Consider the following 20,518-nt stretch of genomic DNA (forward strand, 5'->3'; position numbering starts at 1 on the left):
TGACTGCAAAAACTGTTATAACTAACTTGCCTTCCACTGACGAGGAAATAAGCCTGTGAGCTTAAAATTCTTGGTTTCTCTACTGCTTCTCTGTGAGCACTCGGTCTCTACAGTCACCCTCCTGATCATGTGGCTGGCTGGGAGCTGCAACGCACTGTCACTGCTCAGCATCATTGGAATCCAAGAGAATACCACACTGTGTATTGCTAGCCTAAGGGGGGGGGATCAAGTTTCAGAGTGCAGTTTCTCTGGAATGTTTGTCACTTTTTTTTTTTTTAAACTATTGTAAAGCTAAAAACTCATCAGGGGCTATCTGTATTGACTTTTAGGGCTTCAACGTAAGACCTCAATGACTTATGAAAAATTAGGGTGTATACATTTGAACAAAAACAAAATACATTAAAAGATAAGCTTTTAAAACATTTTATGTATACTTGGCCATAAGCAAAGACAAAACCTGAAATGGAGTTTGAATAATAAAGATTGTGCACTTAAAAAAAAAAACACAGTGCATACAATTTTAGAATACCTTTATTAAACTGATCAGATTCTGCCTGATTTTCAATACACCCTCAACAAGCTAGACTTGAATGTGAAGAATGAGCTTGTCTTTCCAATCAATTCCATGAAGTTCACCTTCAGCATGCTTCTTTGAAGGGCCTATCAGATGGGCCCAGCTGATCCGCCCAGCTATCGGTTGCTGGCAGGAGATGAAGACCTGCTTCCTGTGGAAACCAGCCTGTGCTGCCTGTCATAGGACAGAATCACCCTGGTACCTTCCTCTTAAGGCTAGCTTCCAGTTCCTCAAACAACTGACTTGACCATGTTTGATTTTTCTTGACTCGAGCTTTAGAAAAAACAGTTGTAAAAACTTACAAGGGGAAGAAAGAGAGTATTAAAAAATAACAACAAAAAACTTACAAGGGGAAGAAAGGCAGGATGCTAAGGTTCTTACTTCATCAATGGTCTGAAAATACATCCAGAAAAAATAGAATATAATTAACCATTACTGATTCATAGGAACAAAGCTGCCCTCTTATTCTGGAGCTGAATAAAGGCTGTCATATTTAGCACTAATAACTGAAATGTGTACCTTTCTTTCTCTACACATGGTGCTCTATGAATGTCCCATTCAGGTTTCCTGTGGGGTTGGGAGCCGTGGAACAGGAGGAGCCAGACCAGAGCAAGAGTGAGGTTGAGGCATGTCCAAATGCTGGAAATCTCACGCTGAGATCAGCAGGAGTAGGATGCCCTCCTCCCCTGCCCCCAGGACTGCATGTCCCAGCCCAAGTAGGCCTGTGATCCCACTTTTGCCCCACTCTAGATAATAACACAGCCTGGTAGCCAGGTTAAACGTCCTCTTCTCTTCTAAGGTCATGTCCAGCAGCACCTCCAATGCTTCTTATGCAAATGACACATCCCAGCACCATGGCCCAAGCCAATAATATACACTTGCCCTGAAAGCTCCTACCCACCACCCAAAGGTTTAAGTATCTTTTGTTTCCCCATTTAAAAAACCTGCCTCACTGAAATCTGCCTGCTGAGAGTCTACTCTAGCTGAGCTCACCACCACCTGAGGTCTCTTTCACCCCTGGCTCTTCCAGCCCTCGCTTTTGCTCTAGGATCCATCATTTTCGGTCACGGGCTGATCACTCCATAACAGCAAAGAAGTAGAGCCTGGACAGCAGTTTCCTTATTAATATTCTAAGTGCAGTAAAACACTTCTAAAACTGATCATTTTTTATATTGTGTATGCCTCTGAGTATGTTCCTGTCTTTGCAGACTACAAATGGGGTATATTTTTGCAATAAAGAGTGTACAGAAAGGAACTGGGGGTGGGAGACCAGCAATATGACTTTCTATGCTCTTTAAAAGAAGAATCCCCCTGAATTTACATGTGAAAATGCAAGACTATCAACACCTCATAAAAATGTCTGAGTTAGCCACGAATCACGGGGCCACCGAGCTCGACTGTAATTCCAACACTCGGGGAAGTAGAGCAGGCAGATTTCTGAGTTTGTAGACCAGTCTACAAAGCAAGTGCAGGACAGCCAAGGCTACACCGAGAAACCCTGTTTCAAAAAGCAAAACAAACAAACAAAGAAAAAATATGTCCAAGTTAAGAAATGAGGACAGATTAGGACAATGCAGGAAAATTTCTTTTTATAAACACTGAAGATTTTCATACTAAACAAAATGACTACAGTAAATGATTCAAAAGCACAGTTGTTATATATTCTTAGTGGAAAGTTTATGGGTTCCATCCTTGGCTTCCAGCACAGGTGAACATGAATCCCAAGTTAAAGAGGCCACCTCCAGCACCATAGCAGCAATCACAGTTCATTAGCAGAATAAAGCAGACAATGGTCAGGTAAACGTATATTACACACAATGTGCATTGGAGATATAAAAAAAGTAAGGCAGGATGAGGTAAGGTTCGAAATACTGGGGAGGAGAACTGTGAAGCCCAGATGAAAACATTTTCATTTCCTATTATCCCCAAATCCAAAGAACCACACAAGCCACCTTTTTGACTAAACAGAATTAAAAGAGCTGTGTCAGGTGGCCCTGCTGCTTTCTCCATCACGAATAGCTGCTGGTTCTGGAATCTCATTCGTCTTCAAAACCTCTTCATAAAGTAAATAGCTCTGCAGAGTTCTGGGAAGTGGCAACTGACAGATGAAAACGTCAGAATGAAGGTGTTCTGCTTTCAGACTGGCCCGAATTTCCAAACGACAAAGATGGCTTAGGCTTGGAACAGAGGCTGAAGAAACAAAAAAAACAACATTTTAACTGACAGTGGAGTAAACAAATGGTTCAGTAAGTAAGAGCTCTTGCCATGAAAGAGCTTGAACTTCAGAACCTATGTAAAAGCCAGAGTGGCAGCTGGCACCTCAGAGCCAACACCATAGAAGACAGAGACAGGAGTATCACTAGGGTTTGCTGGCTACCCATCTACCTCCGGATTCAGTGAGAAACTGTCTCAAAGGAATTTGTGCACACTACCATGAACACAAGTGTACACACACATGCATGGGCGCACGTGCTCTCTCTCTCTCTCTCTCTCTCTCTCACAATACATTAAGGTAAACAACCAATATGTGAAATGGTATGCTGCTTAGTCTTGTTCTGAAAGAAGTCTGCTGGGTCAGGACAAGTACATGAACCTTTCAATTATTCTCTTCAACTGGCTGCTCTCCCTTCGGTTGGTCACACACTCAAGTCAGCATCCAGAGCCAGAAAAGATCAATGTTTAAATTCTACTTTCCTCTCAGTCTGTTTCATTGCGAAGAGTGTCTGAACTGAACATGCTCTTAATTTTTGAGCCATCCTCCCAGACCTTGTTATTTTATTTTATATCACAGATGAAAGAGGGAATGTTCAGGATCCAGGCTCAATTTAGAGCAGCAACACGGTGGCTTACAACTATCTGTAACTCCAGTTTCAAGGGATTCTCTCTTCTGGCCTCCATGGGCACCAGGCATGCATGTACACACACACACACACACACAAATATCCAGACATTATAAAACTATTTTTTAAAGAATGAAATTTCAAAATTGTCACAGAAAGAGAATGTCCTCTATGCCACATGCCTATGCACTTTCCAGATATTTTAAATTTTGTATCATTTACTCTGGGCTATACATACATGTATACACGCACACACAATTTTATTCACTTATTTGTTTATCTGGGCTTCTTATGCATATATCCTACCACGCCTACAGCCCCTGGGATATATTACCATGCTATGTATGATAGGAAAATGGAGGTTTAAAAAGAAGTGTCAGTAATACTTCAAACATCACAAAGCTATCTATCTACATGGCAGAGCCAGGAGTCAAACGTAGATCCATCTGTCCCCAAAGACCCTACGTGTGGGTGGATATCTGCTGTAGCGTTAGCAGGACGAAGACTGTCAGAGAATAATCCATGTGCATGTAACTGAGAGCCACCAGATGATAGCAGTTTCAATTTCCGAAATGCAAGTGTTAACCGAAGAAGCTCATGTCCACACGAAACAAAACTGCTAATGCTTTGTGGGACTCGAACCTTGTCAGCAGAGAAATCTCCAACTGCCTGCGAGATGCAGCAGTGACAAGGGAGCTCCGGCAGCAGCACCAAGTCAAGTACGGCGAGCACAGCTGGGGCCAACTCACATCATTCTTTACGCCCTCAGCCCGCAGGGCCCAAAGCTCACTTTCTAACACTCCAAATTCACCAGAGCAAAACAGCTGAAGTCAACTCAGTATCTAAGAATCTCAGTTTCTCTTTAGTGTACTAGGAGTTTTGAAAACAGCTGTCATTAGGAAAAACTGAGAACAAAATGATGGGAAGCAACCTGAAACACAGGAGAGTAGTGATGGAATATAAATGACGGTAAAAACTCACATGCCAAATGAACAGCATCATTGCTGAAGGAAATACAAAGAGCCAGAGAAATACAGTTGAGTATAATTTTGAAATTCGGTATAAGGATAATGTGTATATGCATAGTTGTGGTAGTGTATGACACACATGTGACTTTGTGGTACCATAATAATTGCCATCCATAAGTATAATGTAAGATCTGAATAAGAATCATGAGGATTTTGAAAATAAAATTAACGTTTAAAAGCTTTTGCTCATCTAACAATATTTATCACTCAGCATATAAAATATATGTTTGACAATGCTGGAGCAAAATTCATTAGTTACCTAACACTGGTGAAAATTTAAAGAAAAAGAAATACCTAAAGTCAATAATTGACTTTAACTAGAGCAAATTACCTCCTTAATTTTGTATTCAAAAAACCTATAGGAATCCAAAGAAAGCATTATGGAGTCTCAAACACATGGTTTTAGTTTTCCTGTTGGCTTATGTGCAACTTTTCTAGTCAGACAGTGTGAGTTTTATATAATGCATGGCATATTTTATGTAACTGAACCCTAGGCAGTATCAGGTAATGCACTCAGAAGCCATCACTTGGATCTAGCTTACAGCAGCCATGGTGCTGCAGTGTGCTCTCAGGTCGGCTAGTCATTGAACCTCTCCTAATACAGACTAGTCCAACTTATTTACCCACAAGTAGCTGAGCTTCAAAATACAAATAGACAAAAGCCTGATTAGATATGCTGTGTAGACAGGGATCTAATGGTATAACCTTGAAGGCTGTTGACCCTTCAAGAAACTTCAAAGCAGCCAAACAAATTAATTACCTGCTTCCAGATAATAACATTATACACTGATACGCTTGCAACACTCTCTCCACTGTGCAGACTGAAATCTCTGCAGTTATGAGCCAGAATAAGCAATTCTCAGCTTTCAGTTGTTACCTCAGATATTTCAGTCACAGATACAGAAAGGTAACTAATATGGGCAAGAAAATAAAATCTGAGGAATGACTGGTATAAAGGTAGCAATAAAGGAAATAAATGGAGACCATCTAATTCAGCAGTAAGGTGAGAAGCCACTGATTGTGACACCTGTTTCCCACCTGGTCCCCTATATTCACACACAATAAACTCAAAGAGATGCATGGAAGGAGATGGCGAGATCTTAATATGAAGTTTCTGACACAGTGTTGAAAATGTTTCTAAGAGAATAGTGTTGGACTGATCTAGATACTTCTTATAAGATCCTAAAGACATTCCCACGGCTCTTAATACTCTCATACATACATAATCTTTTTGCTTTAAGATACTTAGTCCTGAAAACTTTAACTTTGCCTATGTGCTTATTGAAAAACTGCAGTTTATTTTTTTACCAATTGTATTACACACATACTTTATTATTACTAACTGCAGGGTATTTGTTGAAGTCCAAATGTGTCAACATCATAAAGAACCTCACCACAGGACCTGGATCGTGCTCCTTTGCAGCATTTTATCTCTAAGAGGAAAATCAGTTTTCTGTATGTCACCACCATCGACATGGAAAACCCACTTTGGGATAAAGTCATTTGTACTTGAAACAAAGAATACAACAGATTTCTCTAATGCATGAGCCACTGGCTGTCAATGTCATACTGAATCAGAAACTCTTGAGTCAATATTTTTCAATTTCTCGTTCTTCATACTGTGGATACAGCACTGGGATTTTGAGAGCATGTTATCTGATTATGGGGCCTGCTCAAACAGATGCAGTTCCTCAGTCCTTCTATGAAATTAAAAGGAAAAGTCTTTTATAAGTTGTAATTGTTATGTGATTTTTTTTTTCTTCCAAAATAGAAGAGGCACAGAAAGAAACTCATCCAAGTCTAGCTAAATAGACCAGTGAATTTCTCTGGGTTACTTGTACGAGCTTGGGTGCTCAAAGACAGCTAAATCCCCAGGAAATTTTTTGATTAAAAAAGAAAATCTGGAAGTTGTCTCTTATGCCAATGAGTTATCGGCTCTTCCCCACATTTTTTTTCCTAACAGGTTTAGTGTGTCTGGTTTTATGTTGAAGTCTTTGATCCACTTGGATTTAGTTTTGTGCAGCGTGACAAATATGGATGTTTGTATTTTTCTAAATGTAGACATCCAGTTAGACCAGCACCATTTGTTAGAGATGTTATCTTTTTTCCATTGTATTGTTTTGGCTTCTTTGTCAAAAATCAAGTATCTGTAGGTGTGTGCATTTATTTCTTGTTGGTATAATATTCTTGTGGAATGTATATAATTTACCCTGAACAGAACACCAATACACAGGCTCTAAGATCAACAATCAATAATGGGACCTCATGAAACGGAAAAGCTTCTGTAAGACAAAGGACACTGTCATCAGAACAAAACGACAGCCTACGGATTGGACAAGGATCTTCACCAACCCTATATCTGACAAAGGGCTAATATCCAGAATATAAAAAGAACTTAAGAAGTTAAACACCAACAAACCAAATAATCCAACTAAAAAATGGGGTACAGAGCTAAACAGAGAATTCTCAATAGAAGAATATCGAAAGGCAGAGAAATAGTTAAAGAAATGTTCCTTTAGTCATCAGGGAGATCCAAATCAAAACAACCGTGAGATTTCACATTACCCCCATCAGAATGGCTAAGAACAAAAACTCAAGTGACAACACATGATGGAGAGGATGTAGAGAAAGGGTAATAACCCACCTCCATTGCTGGTGGGAATGTAAACTTGTACAACCACTTTGGAAATCAATTTGGAGCTTTCTCAGAAAACTAGTAATAGTGCTTCCTCAAGATGCAGCTATACCACTCCTAGGCCTATATCCAAAAGACGCTCAACTATACAACAAGAACCTTTGCTCAACCATGTTGTAGCAGCTCTATTCATAATAGCCAGAATCTGGAAACAACTTAGAAGTTCCTCAATGGAAGAATGGATATAGAAATTGTGGTACATTTACACAATGGAATACTACTCAGCTATTAAAAACAAGGAAATCATGAAATGTGCAGGCAAATGGTGGGAACTAGATCATCTTGAGTGAGGTAACTCAGAAGCAGAAATTCACACATGGTATATCCTTACTCATAAGTGGTTATTAGACACATAATATAGGATAAACATACTCAAATCTTTACTCCTAAAGAAGCTAAATAACAAGGAAGATGCTTGGGAAGATGCTCAATCCTCATTCAGAAACACAACAGACAACGGAAACAGGAGAAGATAAGAAACAGGACAGCCTACCACAGATGGCCTCTGAAAGACTCCACTGATTGAGATATCAAAGCAGAGGCTGAGACTCAGCCAAACTTCGGGCAGAACGCATGGAATTTTATGAAAGAAGGGTGAGATAGAAAGACCTGGAGGAGACAGGAGCTCCAAAATGAGACCAACAGAGCCCCCAAAATTGAGCCCTTGAGGCCTGAAGAGAATTGATACCCCAACCAAGGACCTAAAACCCCTGCTCAGATGTAACCCACATACTCATTTTTCAAGTAAGTTCCCTAGTAAGGGGAGCAGGGTTGTCTCTAGCATGAACTCAGTAGCAGTCTCTCTGATCACCTCCCCCTGGGGCGGGGTGCAGCCTTGCCAGGCCACAAAGGAAGACAATGCAGCCAGTCCTGAGGAGATCTGATAGGTTAGGGAAGGGGAGAAGGTCCTCCCCTATTAGTGGACTAGGGGAGGGTCATAGGGGAGAAAAGAGAGGGAGGGTGGGATTTGGAGAAGATGAGGAAGGGGGCCACAGCCATGATACAAAGTGAATAAACTGTAATAAATTATAATAATTAATAAACAATGCAAAAAATATTAAATTAAAAAAACCTATACCAGTGCAGTTTTATTGGAGTTAATGATTTATCTCTTATGTAACTTTTGGGAGGGGAGGGAGGGCACTGGCTACTGAAGGGTAGTGAGCCCTGTGAGATGTAGAGAGATTTTAATCCAGAAACATGGCTGCTGTCGCAAGAGAGCACGTCCAAAGACCCAGGTCTAGGTGATCCAGCCGGAATGCAAACATGCTACATACCTCTAATTCCTCTGGCTAGAATACAGACACGTCCTCAGCACACACCTTTAATCCCAACCAATGAAGATAAAGTTAGCTTGTAAATCGAAGCACCTTTGGTTTCAAAGTGGTATCTAAGTGAGGGGGAAGATAAAGTGATAAATCAGAGAAAGATCTGAGAAATTGAGTCGGAGATAGGAAAGAGTCTATTTAGAGCAGCACAGTGGGAGAAAGGGATGAGACAGTTTAACCAGGACAATTGTACAGAAAAAGGCTGCAGAGAGAACAAGCTAGAAAAAGTTAAAGACAGAACAAGGCAGAGAATAAGAAGAAGCCAGAAGATTCAAAGAGATTGCCAAAATTAGTATGATGTCAAGCAGAGCAATTCAGTCAAAAGCCAAGAGAGAAGCCAGACAGGAGTTTGAGCTAGAACAACTGAGCTGAACCAGTCAGTAAAAGTTCAGAAAGAATTAGAAAAGGTGAGCTCATGCAGCAATAAGTCTCAGATTCTGAAAACATTCTAAGCCTACATTAGATTGTTTGGAGGCTAGAAGCTTCCAGGACTAGGCCTAGGTTAGCAGACAGAGGCAATAAGCCTATAAGATGACAAGTACACCAGGCAGATAAGTTACTTTTACAGTGAGCCTCATGAAATTGCCCTTCCCTCCAGGAGGGAATGTTAGTAGACCCAATTTCATGATGGTCACCCGTGGGTGATCACAACTGCTCTAATTCAAAATGGCAATCTTCACATCAACATCGAAGGGAACATATATCAAGAACGTAGGCAAGTCCATGACACAAATCCAAAAGAAGTATTCCATGACAATTCACTAACTTTTCTTCTTCAGCCCCAAACTGCAATTGTCTTGCATTCCCCTCCCCTTTCCTGTTCTTCTTTTAACAAGGTACTCAACAGGTAGAGCAGGACAGGATACAGTCATCAGACTGGTGCTCTGGGTGCTACAGAGGGCAAAGGGTAAGCTGGCATTCACACACAGGAAGCCGGAATGTTCATAGTTGGGGTCCATCTTTACAGAGACGGTGGTAATATTAACTATGAGAGATCTGTTATGTGAAACAACCTGAACAATCAAATAAGACCAGCAGGAACCACATTTATGTTGAAGAAATAGGTTCCACTATAGAAAAAAGACTGGGATGACATATTTCTATCAGCTTATAGTTTTGACTATCAGTTCTGTTTTTACATATGCCTTAGTAAAAACTGTTGTGTCATGAAAACTCACACAAGACAATCAAGAGTTATGGAAGACTAAAGCTAGAATGCAAAACTCAAATATTTCAACAGGAAATGCACACATATCTAACTTAAGTACCTAAGAAACATAATAATACAGTTCATACATTAAGTAGATAACAGATTGAAGAGTTTTAGCAAATGTGAGTCTATACCTTGCCAAAAAAAAAAAAAAAAACCAAACCAAACCAAACCAAAAAAACCTCAAGTTTTCTTGTATAAGTAAGCATCAGTAGGATTGCAACTTTGTAGTTATTTTGAGGTTGATGTCATAAAACACCTGAAAAATCAACTTAGAGAGGAAAAGGTTCATGGTTTAAGAGAATACCATCTACCACAGCAGTGAAAGCATGTGGAGGAAATGTGAGGTTATACTATGCCAGCAAAGGAAGATCTCACCTTTTTCTGGATGCAAATGAAAGTGCTGGGTTTTGTTTGTTTGTTTTAAACATCTGGATTATTTTTTTTTACCTGCCCAGAACTGTTAAGTCCATATGTAGAATGAATTTTTCAATCTATGCCCAAAGCTTTAACTATTACTAGAGAGGTTTTTGCTATGAAAGCTACGCCATTGTTGGGCCCCATTGCTAGGAGGAAGCCAAATCAGGTCACTAGTTCCTGGAAGAGCTATTTAGAATGGATTTCCCTTCTGTCCAACACTGAACAAGCAGACTTTCAAATTTTTTTCCCTAGGTTCTTTTCAGAAAGATTAAAGACAGCTGCTAAAAATATTTCCATTGCCATCCAGCAGGATCCAGACATTTTAAAAAGTTATGAAAGTTAGAAAAATTTAAAGGTATAAGTAAGTCTCAGTTGTTAAAGGAAGCTCAAAAGGTATTTAACAACAGAGAAGTGATTGGAACAGACCTTTGGCATAAACTGAAAGCCTGTCTGTCATCTTTTCTGAAGAGTCACAGGTAGATTTAATAAACACCCAACAAAATTTTGGTGTCTTACCCTCTGAGTATTTCTTAGCCGATAGCAATGCTTCTAATCAAAAGGTAGTTATTTCTCAGATTAAACAATACCCAATCACCGTGGAAACAAACAGGGAAACTGCAGTTGATGTTGCCTATCTCAATAGTACACGCTAGACTTCAACCTGTGCTGCTCCATCTGCCTTTAGCTCCTACATGCTGAGACTAGAGGCATGACCACTACACTCAGAAAAAAAATCAAAATTAATTAGAAAGTTTTACACCTTTACATTTTTATTAAATACTTTGACAGCCAGAGACATTACTTCCACAAATACCAGTGGACGTTCTTCTTTGTCAAGAAAATCTCACAATACCAGTGAGATTCCCACATTCCCACAACAAGATATTTTTTTAAACAGAAATCAGTTAACTTTCTCACTGACTTAAAATGTCTCCTTTTCCTTAAATCAAGAGAATTTATTACAAAATGTAAGCAAGGCATACCAGCTCTAGCCCCAGCACTTGGAGACAGAGATGGTACTATAGACTCAAGGCCAACCTAGGCTACACAGTAAGAACCTATCTCAAACATTTTAAGTTAAATTAAATTTAAAATTGCTGTATGTGCTAGAGTCACACACGTATCCACCTGGCACAGTAAGTTGTTTTGTTTTTGTTTTCCACAGGGTCTCATTATTAAACCTGGAAACTCACTATGTCATCCACGTAGACCTCAGACTCACAAGATCCACTGCATTATGCACAGTAATAAAGATCAGTATTACTAAGCTATAGACCCTACACTCTACATCAGTTCCTACCTGTAAGATATACTGGTGCAATAGAGTTGGAGTTGTTAATATTTGTGTTATTAGTTGTTTTGATTTTTTTTTATTATTTTATTTTTGGAGAAAAAGGGGGAGGTTAAAGAGAGGGAGAGAGAATGAATCTAAAGTTGGGTAGGTAGAGGGGTAGAAGATCTGGAAGAAATTGGAAAATAAAAACATGATCAAACTATATTCCATGAAAATCTTTTAGATAAACAGGAAAAAAAACCCTGCTGTACGATGCAGGAGGGCTGACAATAATTTATTACCCCTACACCCTGTGAAAGAGTCTAGAGTTTTTAAGATTTTTAATTTTTTAAGATAATGAAAAAGTTTTTCAACGCATAAAATTAATAATGGTTGTTCTTATCTCATTATAAAGTAACTGAAGGGTTCTTACATAGGTATTATCTTGTTTTTAAAACTGTCTCACTGTGTAACCACAGGATGGCCTCACTATATAGTTCAAGCTAGCCTTAACTTGTGATCTTCTTGTCCCAGCTTTCTGAATACAGAGATTACTATTATTTCCTGAATTACAGAGCCACTAGATCTAGCCTTGAAATCAAATATATTACCACCTAGATAGCATTCAAACCTCTTTGCAAACAATGGCAAAATCCACATACACCTACTTGGCAGATTACAGTTGTCTGGACACATATGCAGACAAAACACCAATGCACATAAAAATAATTAATTTTAAAAAAGAGCTGGGCATGGTAAAAGAAAGAAAAGAAGTCCATACACAGCACTGAAACACCACTACTGGGAATGAAATGGATAGCAAACAGCTGTTAGGCTCTATGTCATTTTCTTAAAGAATAACATCCTCCAAGTTATCAAACTTACAGAACTAGAAAACAGAAAGATTTATAAGAAAAATGACACATTCAATCATAGATACATCAAAACATAAGATACAAAACATTAATATCCAAATGGCTCTTGGATATACAGAACTGGAATCAAGAAAAGGGGTTGTAGCTAGAGAAAAGAGGAGAAAAGCACTAGCTACTAGTAAATGTCTGACATGCAGGATTATCTGATATGTGATCCCAAAGGGATCACAACCTACAGATTGAGAATCACTGATTTAAGCACACCTGCCATGTGCTAAGGACTTCAGAGAAAATGCAAACATATCTTTAATAATTGATGTGCTGCAATAATTTTCCCATTTTTGTCATATGCGCCCTTTTGATATTTTGTTCCCAAGTTCACTGTCCCACATTCTATCTGTTCTGAATTATTATTTGTTTTCTGATGATGGAAATACATAATTAGTAGAAGTATATTCAAACAGCAATGTTGAGAATTCAATGCAAGAGAACTTTACCACATTACCATTAAAGAAATTTTAAACTGGAAGGCTTGGATACCCCAAACAGAAAACTCTTCCTCATCAGAAACTTTTCTCACAGTCTGAGTATGCCTAAGTTCAAAAGCGGATTTTCCACAGTCTGCTTTATATTGAGAAAATTTACTAAAACATAATTTTCCAGGAAATATAGACAGGTACAAATATTAAAGGTGTTAATATTTCCTTTCAGAGATGATAACATGTTATAGAGAAAACAAAAATCCACAAAAATTTCTAGAGAGAAATTAAGTTCAGCATTCTTTTGAATACAAACTAAATATTTTGTTTATATATCTTTGTAAAATCAAAAGGCTATCACTGAGTAAAAAGGGCTATCACTGCCCTTTATAAGATCTGTAGGCTAAACTTATAAACAGACACAGTTCTCAGAGGAATCACTGTACTTTCTCATCCTCTCCACATGCGAATTATGCCTAATTTACTATCGTTCTCTAACAAATCCATGAAAAATTCCAACATGGCTAGAGAACCAAGAAAAGGAAAAGTGGAGTGTGTTTAAATCTGTACTTTCTTACCCAAATGTTGCTGAAGAGCCCAAGAGGAGTTTGCACGAGCAGAGAGCATCTTCTCAACAGCTGATGGAAGTCTCTTCCAATTAGAAAATTCCAAAGTAAAGATAAGAGTGTCATCGCTGACTGAGTCAACCCTGTATCAACAACACATTGACAATCCATCACAAACTATATATATGGCTAGTGCTAGAAAGAAATACAACACTCATATTTTTACAAGAACTTAATAATAAAATGGACAAAATAAAATGACACAGAAAGTATCAATACAACTAAGACAAGTTCAGTGGACTCCTAGAAATGAAATAGACCTGTGCAACTCTGCAGGGGCGTCATGAGAATTCTCTATACTCCTGAAAAGCAGGCCCTTCCTTTTCCATTGGAAAAAGCACCAGTGTCTTGGGTGGACTTGCTATTATCTCCTCCCAACTGAGCTGTCTTGACAAATATAGTCCCTACAGATGCAGAATGATCCAGAAAGAATAAAGCTCAAAAATCTCCACTCACTGTTGAGTATACAAGAGAAATGGTTCCACTATGCCACAGCTCCCATCACCATACCATTCCCAGGGATTATACAGCTATTCTAAAGAATCTTCCATACTATAGATTCAGCCCTAAAGAGTGATTCCAACTTTAAGGATGGAAATGAGTTCCACATTAACAGATCTTCCTCTCTTTTTTCAAAACAATACAGGATTCCCTAGCAATCCACATACAGAGTTTCCCCAAATATTAGAAATACTTGGTATCTACTGAAAACAAAACAAAACACAACACAACACTGGTTTCAAGTAAGTCCTGATGTCTTAAGATTATTTATTATGTACACAGCGTTCTGCCTGCATGTGTGCCTATACGCCAGCAGAGGGCATCAGATCTCATTATAGATGGTTGTGAGCCACCATGTGTTTGTCTAGAATTGAACTCAGGACCTCTGGAAGAGCAGTCAGTGCTCTTAACCTCTAAGCCATCTCTCCAGCCACACAAGTCCTTATTTCTAATACACCTCTTCTACTTAAATGTCTAATGTCTAAATTCTTTAAACTCTAGCTCTCTTACATAATACATAACATAATATATAACTTGCAGACTTTATAAAAATATACAAGAATACACATACTTTTAAAAGTAAATGATGTATTTAAATACTTAATATTACTAGAATATGAAAACTTCAGTATTGTATCTTTTAGATCTCACATCATTATACACATGAAATTCAGTCACAACTTTAAGAGAACTCAAAATCCTAGCAAAATTACTCATCAAGATCAACTAAACAGCCCCACAGTGAAGAAAAATACATTACTGTTAGGTCTCAAACCCACACAAATTGCTAAGGTGCCTGTTTAAGATATCAAAGCAGACACTGTCCACCAGCCTTTCTCAGCATTACCAGTACCTGTTAAAGAGACATCTTGGCTAGTATACCCCACCATTTCCTACACACTCTCTAGCCCAGGCACTAGGCTGGGCCTCTTTCTGTAGCTTCTCCTCCCTAAATAACCCAGCCATTTTTGCTATGCCAGTATCTTGGCCTTTTAGTCTCCTGGCCCCTTGGCTCCTGGTTCTCCTCTCTTCCTGTCTTGCTCTCCCCTCCCCCTTCTCCTTACATGGTTCTGTTCAGTCAACTGATCATGTTCACTTTGGACTCTCCAGATGCCTCTGCCTACGCTCTCCCTTATATCTATAATAGAACATCTTAACTCCTTAGGAACAGTTATATCCTCCTTTTATTTATTTTTTCATTCAATTAATACAAAACAAATTCTTTTCATGTTCAATTTTTGCAGACACTTTGAGGGAACAAATGAAAGAATCGGAATGGAGCAAGACGGGCAGTTCAGTTGTTGGTACCTTAGAAAGCACACTGAGAAAAGGGAGGGGCAGATAGAAGTATCCCCACTCGTCTCTGACCTCCAAAAACACAGGCACATTAATGAACACATAACTCCCTCCCCCCACAAACACACAAAGAAATGCAAGGTAGAAAAACTAAATAAAACTCTAAACTTCTCTCAAACACAACTGTTTTCTCTGTTTGAAAGTATCCTTGAAATGACTGATTATAGTATAAAAATTGCTTTCCAATTTAAAAAAAGTTGTGTGTGTATGTATCTGTGTGTGATAACTTGGGGGAGTGGTCTCTCTCCTATCATGTAGTGCATGGCTACAATTCCAACACTCTGGTGGTTGACGCAGGAGTACTAAAAGTTCAAAACTAGTCTGGGCTGCTAAGACTCTTGTCTCCATAAATAAAAGAGGGGGACAAGAAATGGTCAAGAGTAGAAGACCGTACCTCAGGAAAGAACCCTTGCAAGCTGTATCTTTTCTAACCACTTGCAGTCACTTTGTATAGAACTCTGTGCTTTAAGATCAACTTCTGTTTGCCGCCCCCAACTCTTTCAACTCAGAATAGCTACAGTGGCCAATACTTTCCACAATGCAGTTGTGGTGGTCAGTACACAGGTGCACATACGTCTGCCCACGTGCATGCATACACAGACAGACAGACAGACAGACAGACAGACAGACAGACACACACACACACACACACGCACTCCCTTGCTCTCCTCCTAGGGTGGAGATCTCAAGAACTGATGGTATGTTTGAGGCAGTCTCATTACCAATGGGGAGTGCCCACTAGAAAACTTTCTTACCAAGAGCTGCTGCACAGCAGAATCAATGGGTCAAATCCAGCGAGCAGGAGATGCGGCAACCACGCTTTATAGTTTTTCTGTGCTTTAACTGCATAACTTACAAACTCAGATGTATGATTCCATGAAGCTAACAGGCAACCTTTCTTCAAAAAGGAGCAAAACATTGAAAATTTCTCATACTTGAGGCAGTAGGCCAAATGAAGTTCATTTAACTGGGCTCCATATTTCAAAAGAATATTCACAATTCCAAGGAACTCACAGCTTCACCCAAAAAAATTACACAGAAGTTTAAAGGTTAGAATTCTATACAACAAATACTTATTAACAAACTGTTAGTAGTCGTTACAACTGGGAATGAGAATGGCAGCTGAAATACCCACTGGGCTTTTACATGCAGTAAGTTGAGATGAGGTGAAGAGGAAAAATCTTTACATATCAATCCCTCTGCATTGTTCCTCTGCTTTCAATGCTAAGATTTTAAAAGGATCTCTGACAAAGAAACCCTTTTGTAAGCTATAATTTTTTTGTTCAATTAAGCATTTCTCCTACAGGATACTTTTTAAGCTAAAAAGATTAATACATTCTAGAAACCTCCATGTTATATATCCTTAGCCAATTTTCACTCTTTTATATTCAGCAAACACATAGGTAGATAGGTAGGTAGATAGGTTGGTAGGCAGGTAGGTTGGCTGGTAGGTGGGTAGGTAGGTGGGTAGATAGGTTGGTAGGCAGGTAGGTTGGCTGGTAGGTGGGTAGGTAGGTGGGTAGGCTAGTAGGTAGGTATAGGTTGGTAGGTAGATGGGTAGGTAGGTGGGTAGATAGTTGGGTAGGCTGGTAGGTAGACTGGTAGGTTGGCTGGTAGGCTGGTAGGTAGGTATAGGTTGGTAGGTAGGTTGGTTGGTAGGTGGGTAGGTAGGTTAGTAGGTTGGCTGATAGGTAGGTAGGTAGGTATAGATTTCACACCTATCATACAGGAAAGCTTTTATAATACATGAACAAATTTTAACTTGCAGATCTGTATTTTAAACTTAATCTTTCTTATCAAGCACCTCTATAAAATAAACATATTGTTTTTACCTATTGAATTTATTGCGTAAAAAAAGATCATACAATACTGATCGTTACTCTGAAAAAAAGCAGGTGTAATCTCATTTGAAAGAGCCACAGCACAGCCATGAGTTAGAGAGCAGAGTCCCTGCAGCCACCAAGTCGTGCAGCTCTAAATGAGTGACCTGACTTCTCTAGCATACACAACTATTTATGAAAATAAATAAGTAGATGGAATACTACACAGGTAATAAATACATTTTAGGTAAATATATTTAAATACACAAGTAAATATATGAATCGAAATGTAGATAAATATTAACATTTTCAGACATCTTGTTCAGTAATATAATCTTTGGCAATTTGTTCAAAAGATAAAATTCAAAATAAACTGTAAACCACTTGTAGAAATTTGTTATTAACAGTAGTATCCGTAGCAGCCTTTAGAAAGAAACCACCTACACATTCAATAACAAAGCACCCGGTAAATAAATGTAACATATTACAGTCATGTAAAACTTCATGGTTGACAGTTACACGTTCATATTATAAAACTGTTTGTTAACTGGAGCAAAGCTTAATAAACATACATGTCCAATGTGCACACAACTGAGAAAGAAATGATATGAGAATAAAATTATTCTCTCTTTGATATTGGCATTATGTGGTCCACGCCCAGCCTGGCAAGTGAGTGGTACAGTGAGGGAAGACAAAGAAAAAAGAAGGTGGTAGAAAGATGGGAAAGGAAGGAAAGCCAAGTGGTTTGTGCACTGTGGAGAGAGGTGGAACTGGAGACACAAAGGCAGTTGCTGTTCCTGCTCCTTTGGGAATTACACCGTCCATCAGCAGAGCCAGCGGCAAACTCAAGTGTTAGTGGTCCTACACCTACCTGCTTTGAGAGAGCCGACCGCTGTGTAAGCTGCTGTGACTCCTCGAGCTGCATCTTAGCTCAAGAAGAGTAGTGCCTGCAGAGTGGAGACCACAACTGACTCAGCATGTCCTTCTGTGTTTATTCCTCCTCACGGTCCTATTTGCTAATCCCTCTAGTTGATTGTTATGGCAATTCAACTAGGACTAGATGACATGATGTTGAATACGTTTTTCTGTGCTGTGTTTAACCTTGGCCAGGGATTTATTTCCTGTCTTAAGGTTGAAAAAGCATTTAACCATCCTACCTTTCCAAAGATGTCAATGCTAACACAGGAGTTCATGGCCTTGCAGTAGCAGAGGTCTACTGTGGCCACGAGGACAGCCCTGTTCTGGGCTGCCACTTTGGAGGTGTGTTGATATTGAAGGGCTGAGTAGAACTGGCCCCGGGCCTCCCCTGGATCACGGCAGAAGTGACCCTGACCCTTGCCTACCTACAGCACTCAGGAGAGCAGGCCCCACACCTCTCCTGGGCCGCACAGTAAAGCTGGTCCTGGTGGAGGGGGCACTAGTGAGCTGGTTGGCAGACCAACTCAGCTACCATCCAGGCCTAGATACAGGACTTGATTAAAGCACCCTACCCTTACTCCATATATGAACTGCCGAAGCATGTGAACGGACCGGTCTTATAAATCCAAAGATTCAGGATCTGTAAGACACAGAACAATAGTATATCCAAGAGAAGTCCTGGGGAAGTTCCAGTGTTGGAAGCGTGGGAGAAGCTAGGAACCTCAAACAAGACAAACGACTCACTGCAATGAACTTACAGGTGAAGCTGTTTGCACAAAAGAGTATAGGTAAGACACCGAGACACACCCTAGTTTGCTAGGTGATATGAGGTTTTTGTTTGTTTGTTTGGTTGGTTGGTTGGTTTTTGGGATCTTTGTTTTGTTTTGTTTCCCTTGGAGGGGGAGGTTGCAAGGGCAGAGGGTGGATATGGAGGGATTGGGAGATGAGTGGGATTTGGGTGCATGATATAAAGTTCACAAAGAATCAATAAAAAAAGTTAAATAAAAAAAGCTAAAGATAGTTATAAAAGGTAGCATGATAAACAAAAGTCACTTTTCTACTTGAAAGTTAAAGACATCGGAAGAAGAATTAACATCTTGGCTCTATAAACAAATAGCTAATCATAATAAAAAATTCTAATAGATCAAAAAATGAAATTGGCATCGTGTCATTTTAAAGAACTATAAATATTAATACATTTTCAATTATTATAATCCAGAATCTAGAAACAAAGATTTTTATATTAAAAAAATTAAGATGTTTCAACTATAATCATTTGAGAACAACTACTTTTGTTTGTTTGTTTTTTTTCGAGACAGGGTTTCTCAGTGTAGCCCTGGTTGGCCTTGAACTCACAGATTTGCCTGCCTCTACATCCCGCGTGCTGGGATTAAAGGCATGTACTAGCACCGCCTGGCTAAGAACAACTACTTCTTAAGATATATAAAACTCTCCAAGTGTAGTGGAACATACCTTTAATCCCAACAATTGGGAGGCAGAGGTAGGTGGATCTCTGTGAGTTACATCCAACCTGGTCTACTTAGCAAGTTACAGGTCAGCCAAGGCCACACACTGAGACAATATCTCAGAAAAAAAAAAAAGATATTCTCTAATGAGTGAGGAAAAAAAAAAAAACCTAGATAAAGCTTATTCCATATACCAAAAGCCTAGAAAAAAAATCGAAGTATAGGATAAAGTTATTTTTAAGCACTATGTTAGTTATAACGGTCAATACTCATCAACCTCTAAACACTAAAGTACCTTTAACATTAAAGCAATCAGCCTAATCAGTAATCTGAATAAAGTATAATAAACAAGAGTATAAAATTCCTTAAAAGCTATAAATACAGGGACAATGACATATTTACTATAAATATAAACTTGTCCTGAGTTTGCAAATTCTTCAAACATTTGTAGATCCACTCATTCCCCTACAACGCACAAGAAAAATTCTCAGAACACTATTTAATCTTGTGTGTTACAAGTTTAACTACAGAATTACTTTCATCCAATGTATTATCTCTTAATTAGTATCTTATAAAATATGTTCAGTAAACAAATCCAAAACTTCTTCCAATTAGTATACTCATACAGCATTTTGTTAAAAGAAGAAAAAAATATATTCTCAAAAGACTTAGGAAACTGGCCAGTGACATAATATAGGCCCTTCATTTTCTAACCAAATTACCATTCACAAGGAAGACAGTGAAAAAGTTGGAGAACCACAGAATTTTGCAGTCCACTCTGAGCATCCACTGTAAAAGTGGATCTGAGTGGATCTTTGCAGTCCACTGTAAAAGATCTCAGACACAAAGGCATGTTCCATACATGCAAGCCTTTGATTATTGCATGCCATCAAGCACTGTAAATTCTCAGGGTTAGGTAGCCTTTCGTTAGAATATAAAAAATATGGCCATTTCTATGTGCTCTGCTAGTGTAAAATTGAATCTTGAACACTTGTATAAGTAAATTTATTTCACTGCAATAGCAAGTTAATATTAGAAAAGTCTTCCAAATACCTGCTATCAATGACGTGACCCAAATTTGAATTCTCATTAATTAGCTGAAAATCATA

General features: G+C 38.9%; 1 protein-coding gene across 6 annotated transcripts in view; it reads right to left on the bottom strand.

Moving 5' to 3' along the window:
* Positions 1–513: 513 nt before the first annotated feature.
* Asb3 (ankyrin repeat and SOCS box containing 3) overlaps positions 514–20,518 on the bottom strand; it is a 78,517-nt gene continuing 58,512 nt past the window's right edge. For 5 of the 6 annotated variants that reach the window (XM_021629287.2, XM_021629292.2, XM_060366181.1 and 2 more), the window contains exons 8-10: positions 15,961–16,221; positions 13,301–13,431; positions 514–2,764 (exon numbers count right to left, since the gene is read on the bottom strand). In XM_021629287.2, coding sequence (XP_021484962.1) covers positions 2,559–2,764; positions 13,301–13,431; positions 15,961–16,221 — 598 coding nt within the window. In that variant the 3' untranslated portion in view covers positions 514–2,558. The remainder of the gene's footprint in view (positions 2,765–13,300; positions 13,432–15,960; positions 16,222–20,518) is intronic. The other variant, XM_060366182.1, reaches the window with a different exon arrangement.

Source organism: Meriones unguiculatus, chromosome 12 (assembly GCF_030254825.1).
Source record: "Meriones unguiculatus strain TT.TT164.6M chromosome 12, Bangor_MerUng_6.1, whole genome shotgun sequence".
NCBI classification, from domain to species: Eukaryota; Metazoa; Chordata; class Mammalia; order Rodentia; family Muridae; genus Meriones; species Meriones unguiculatus.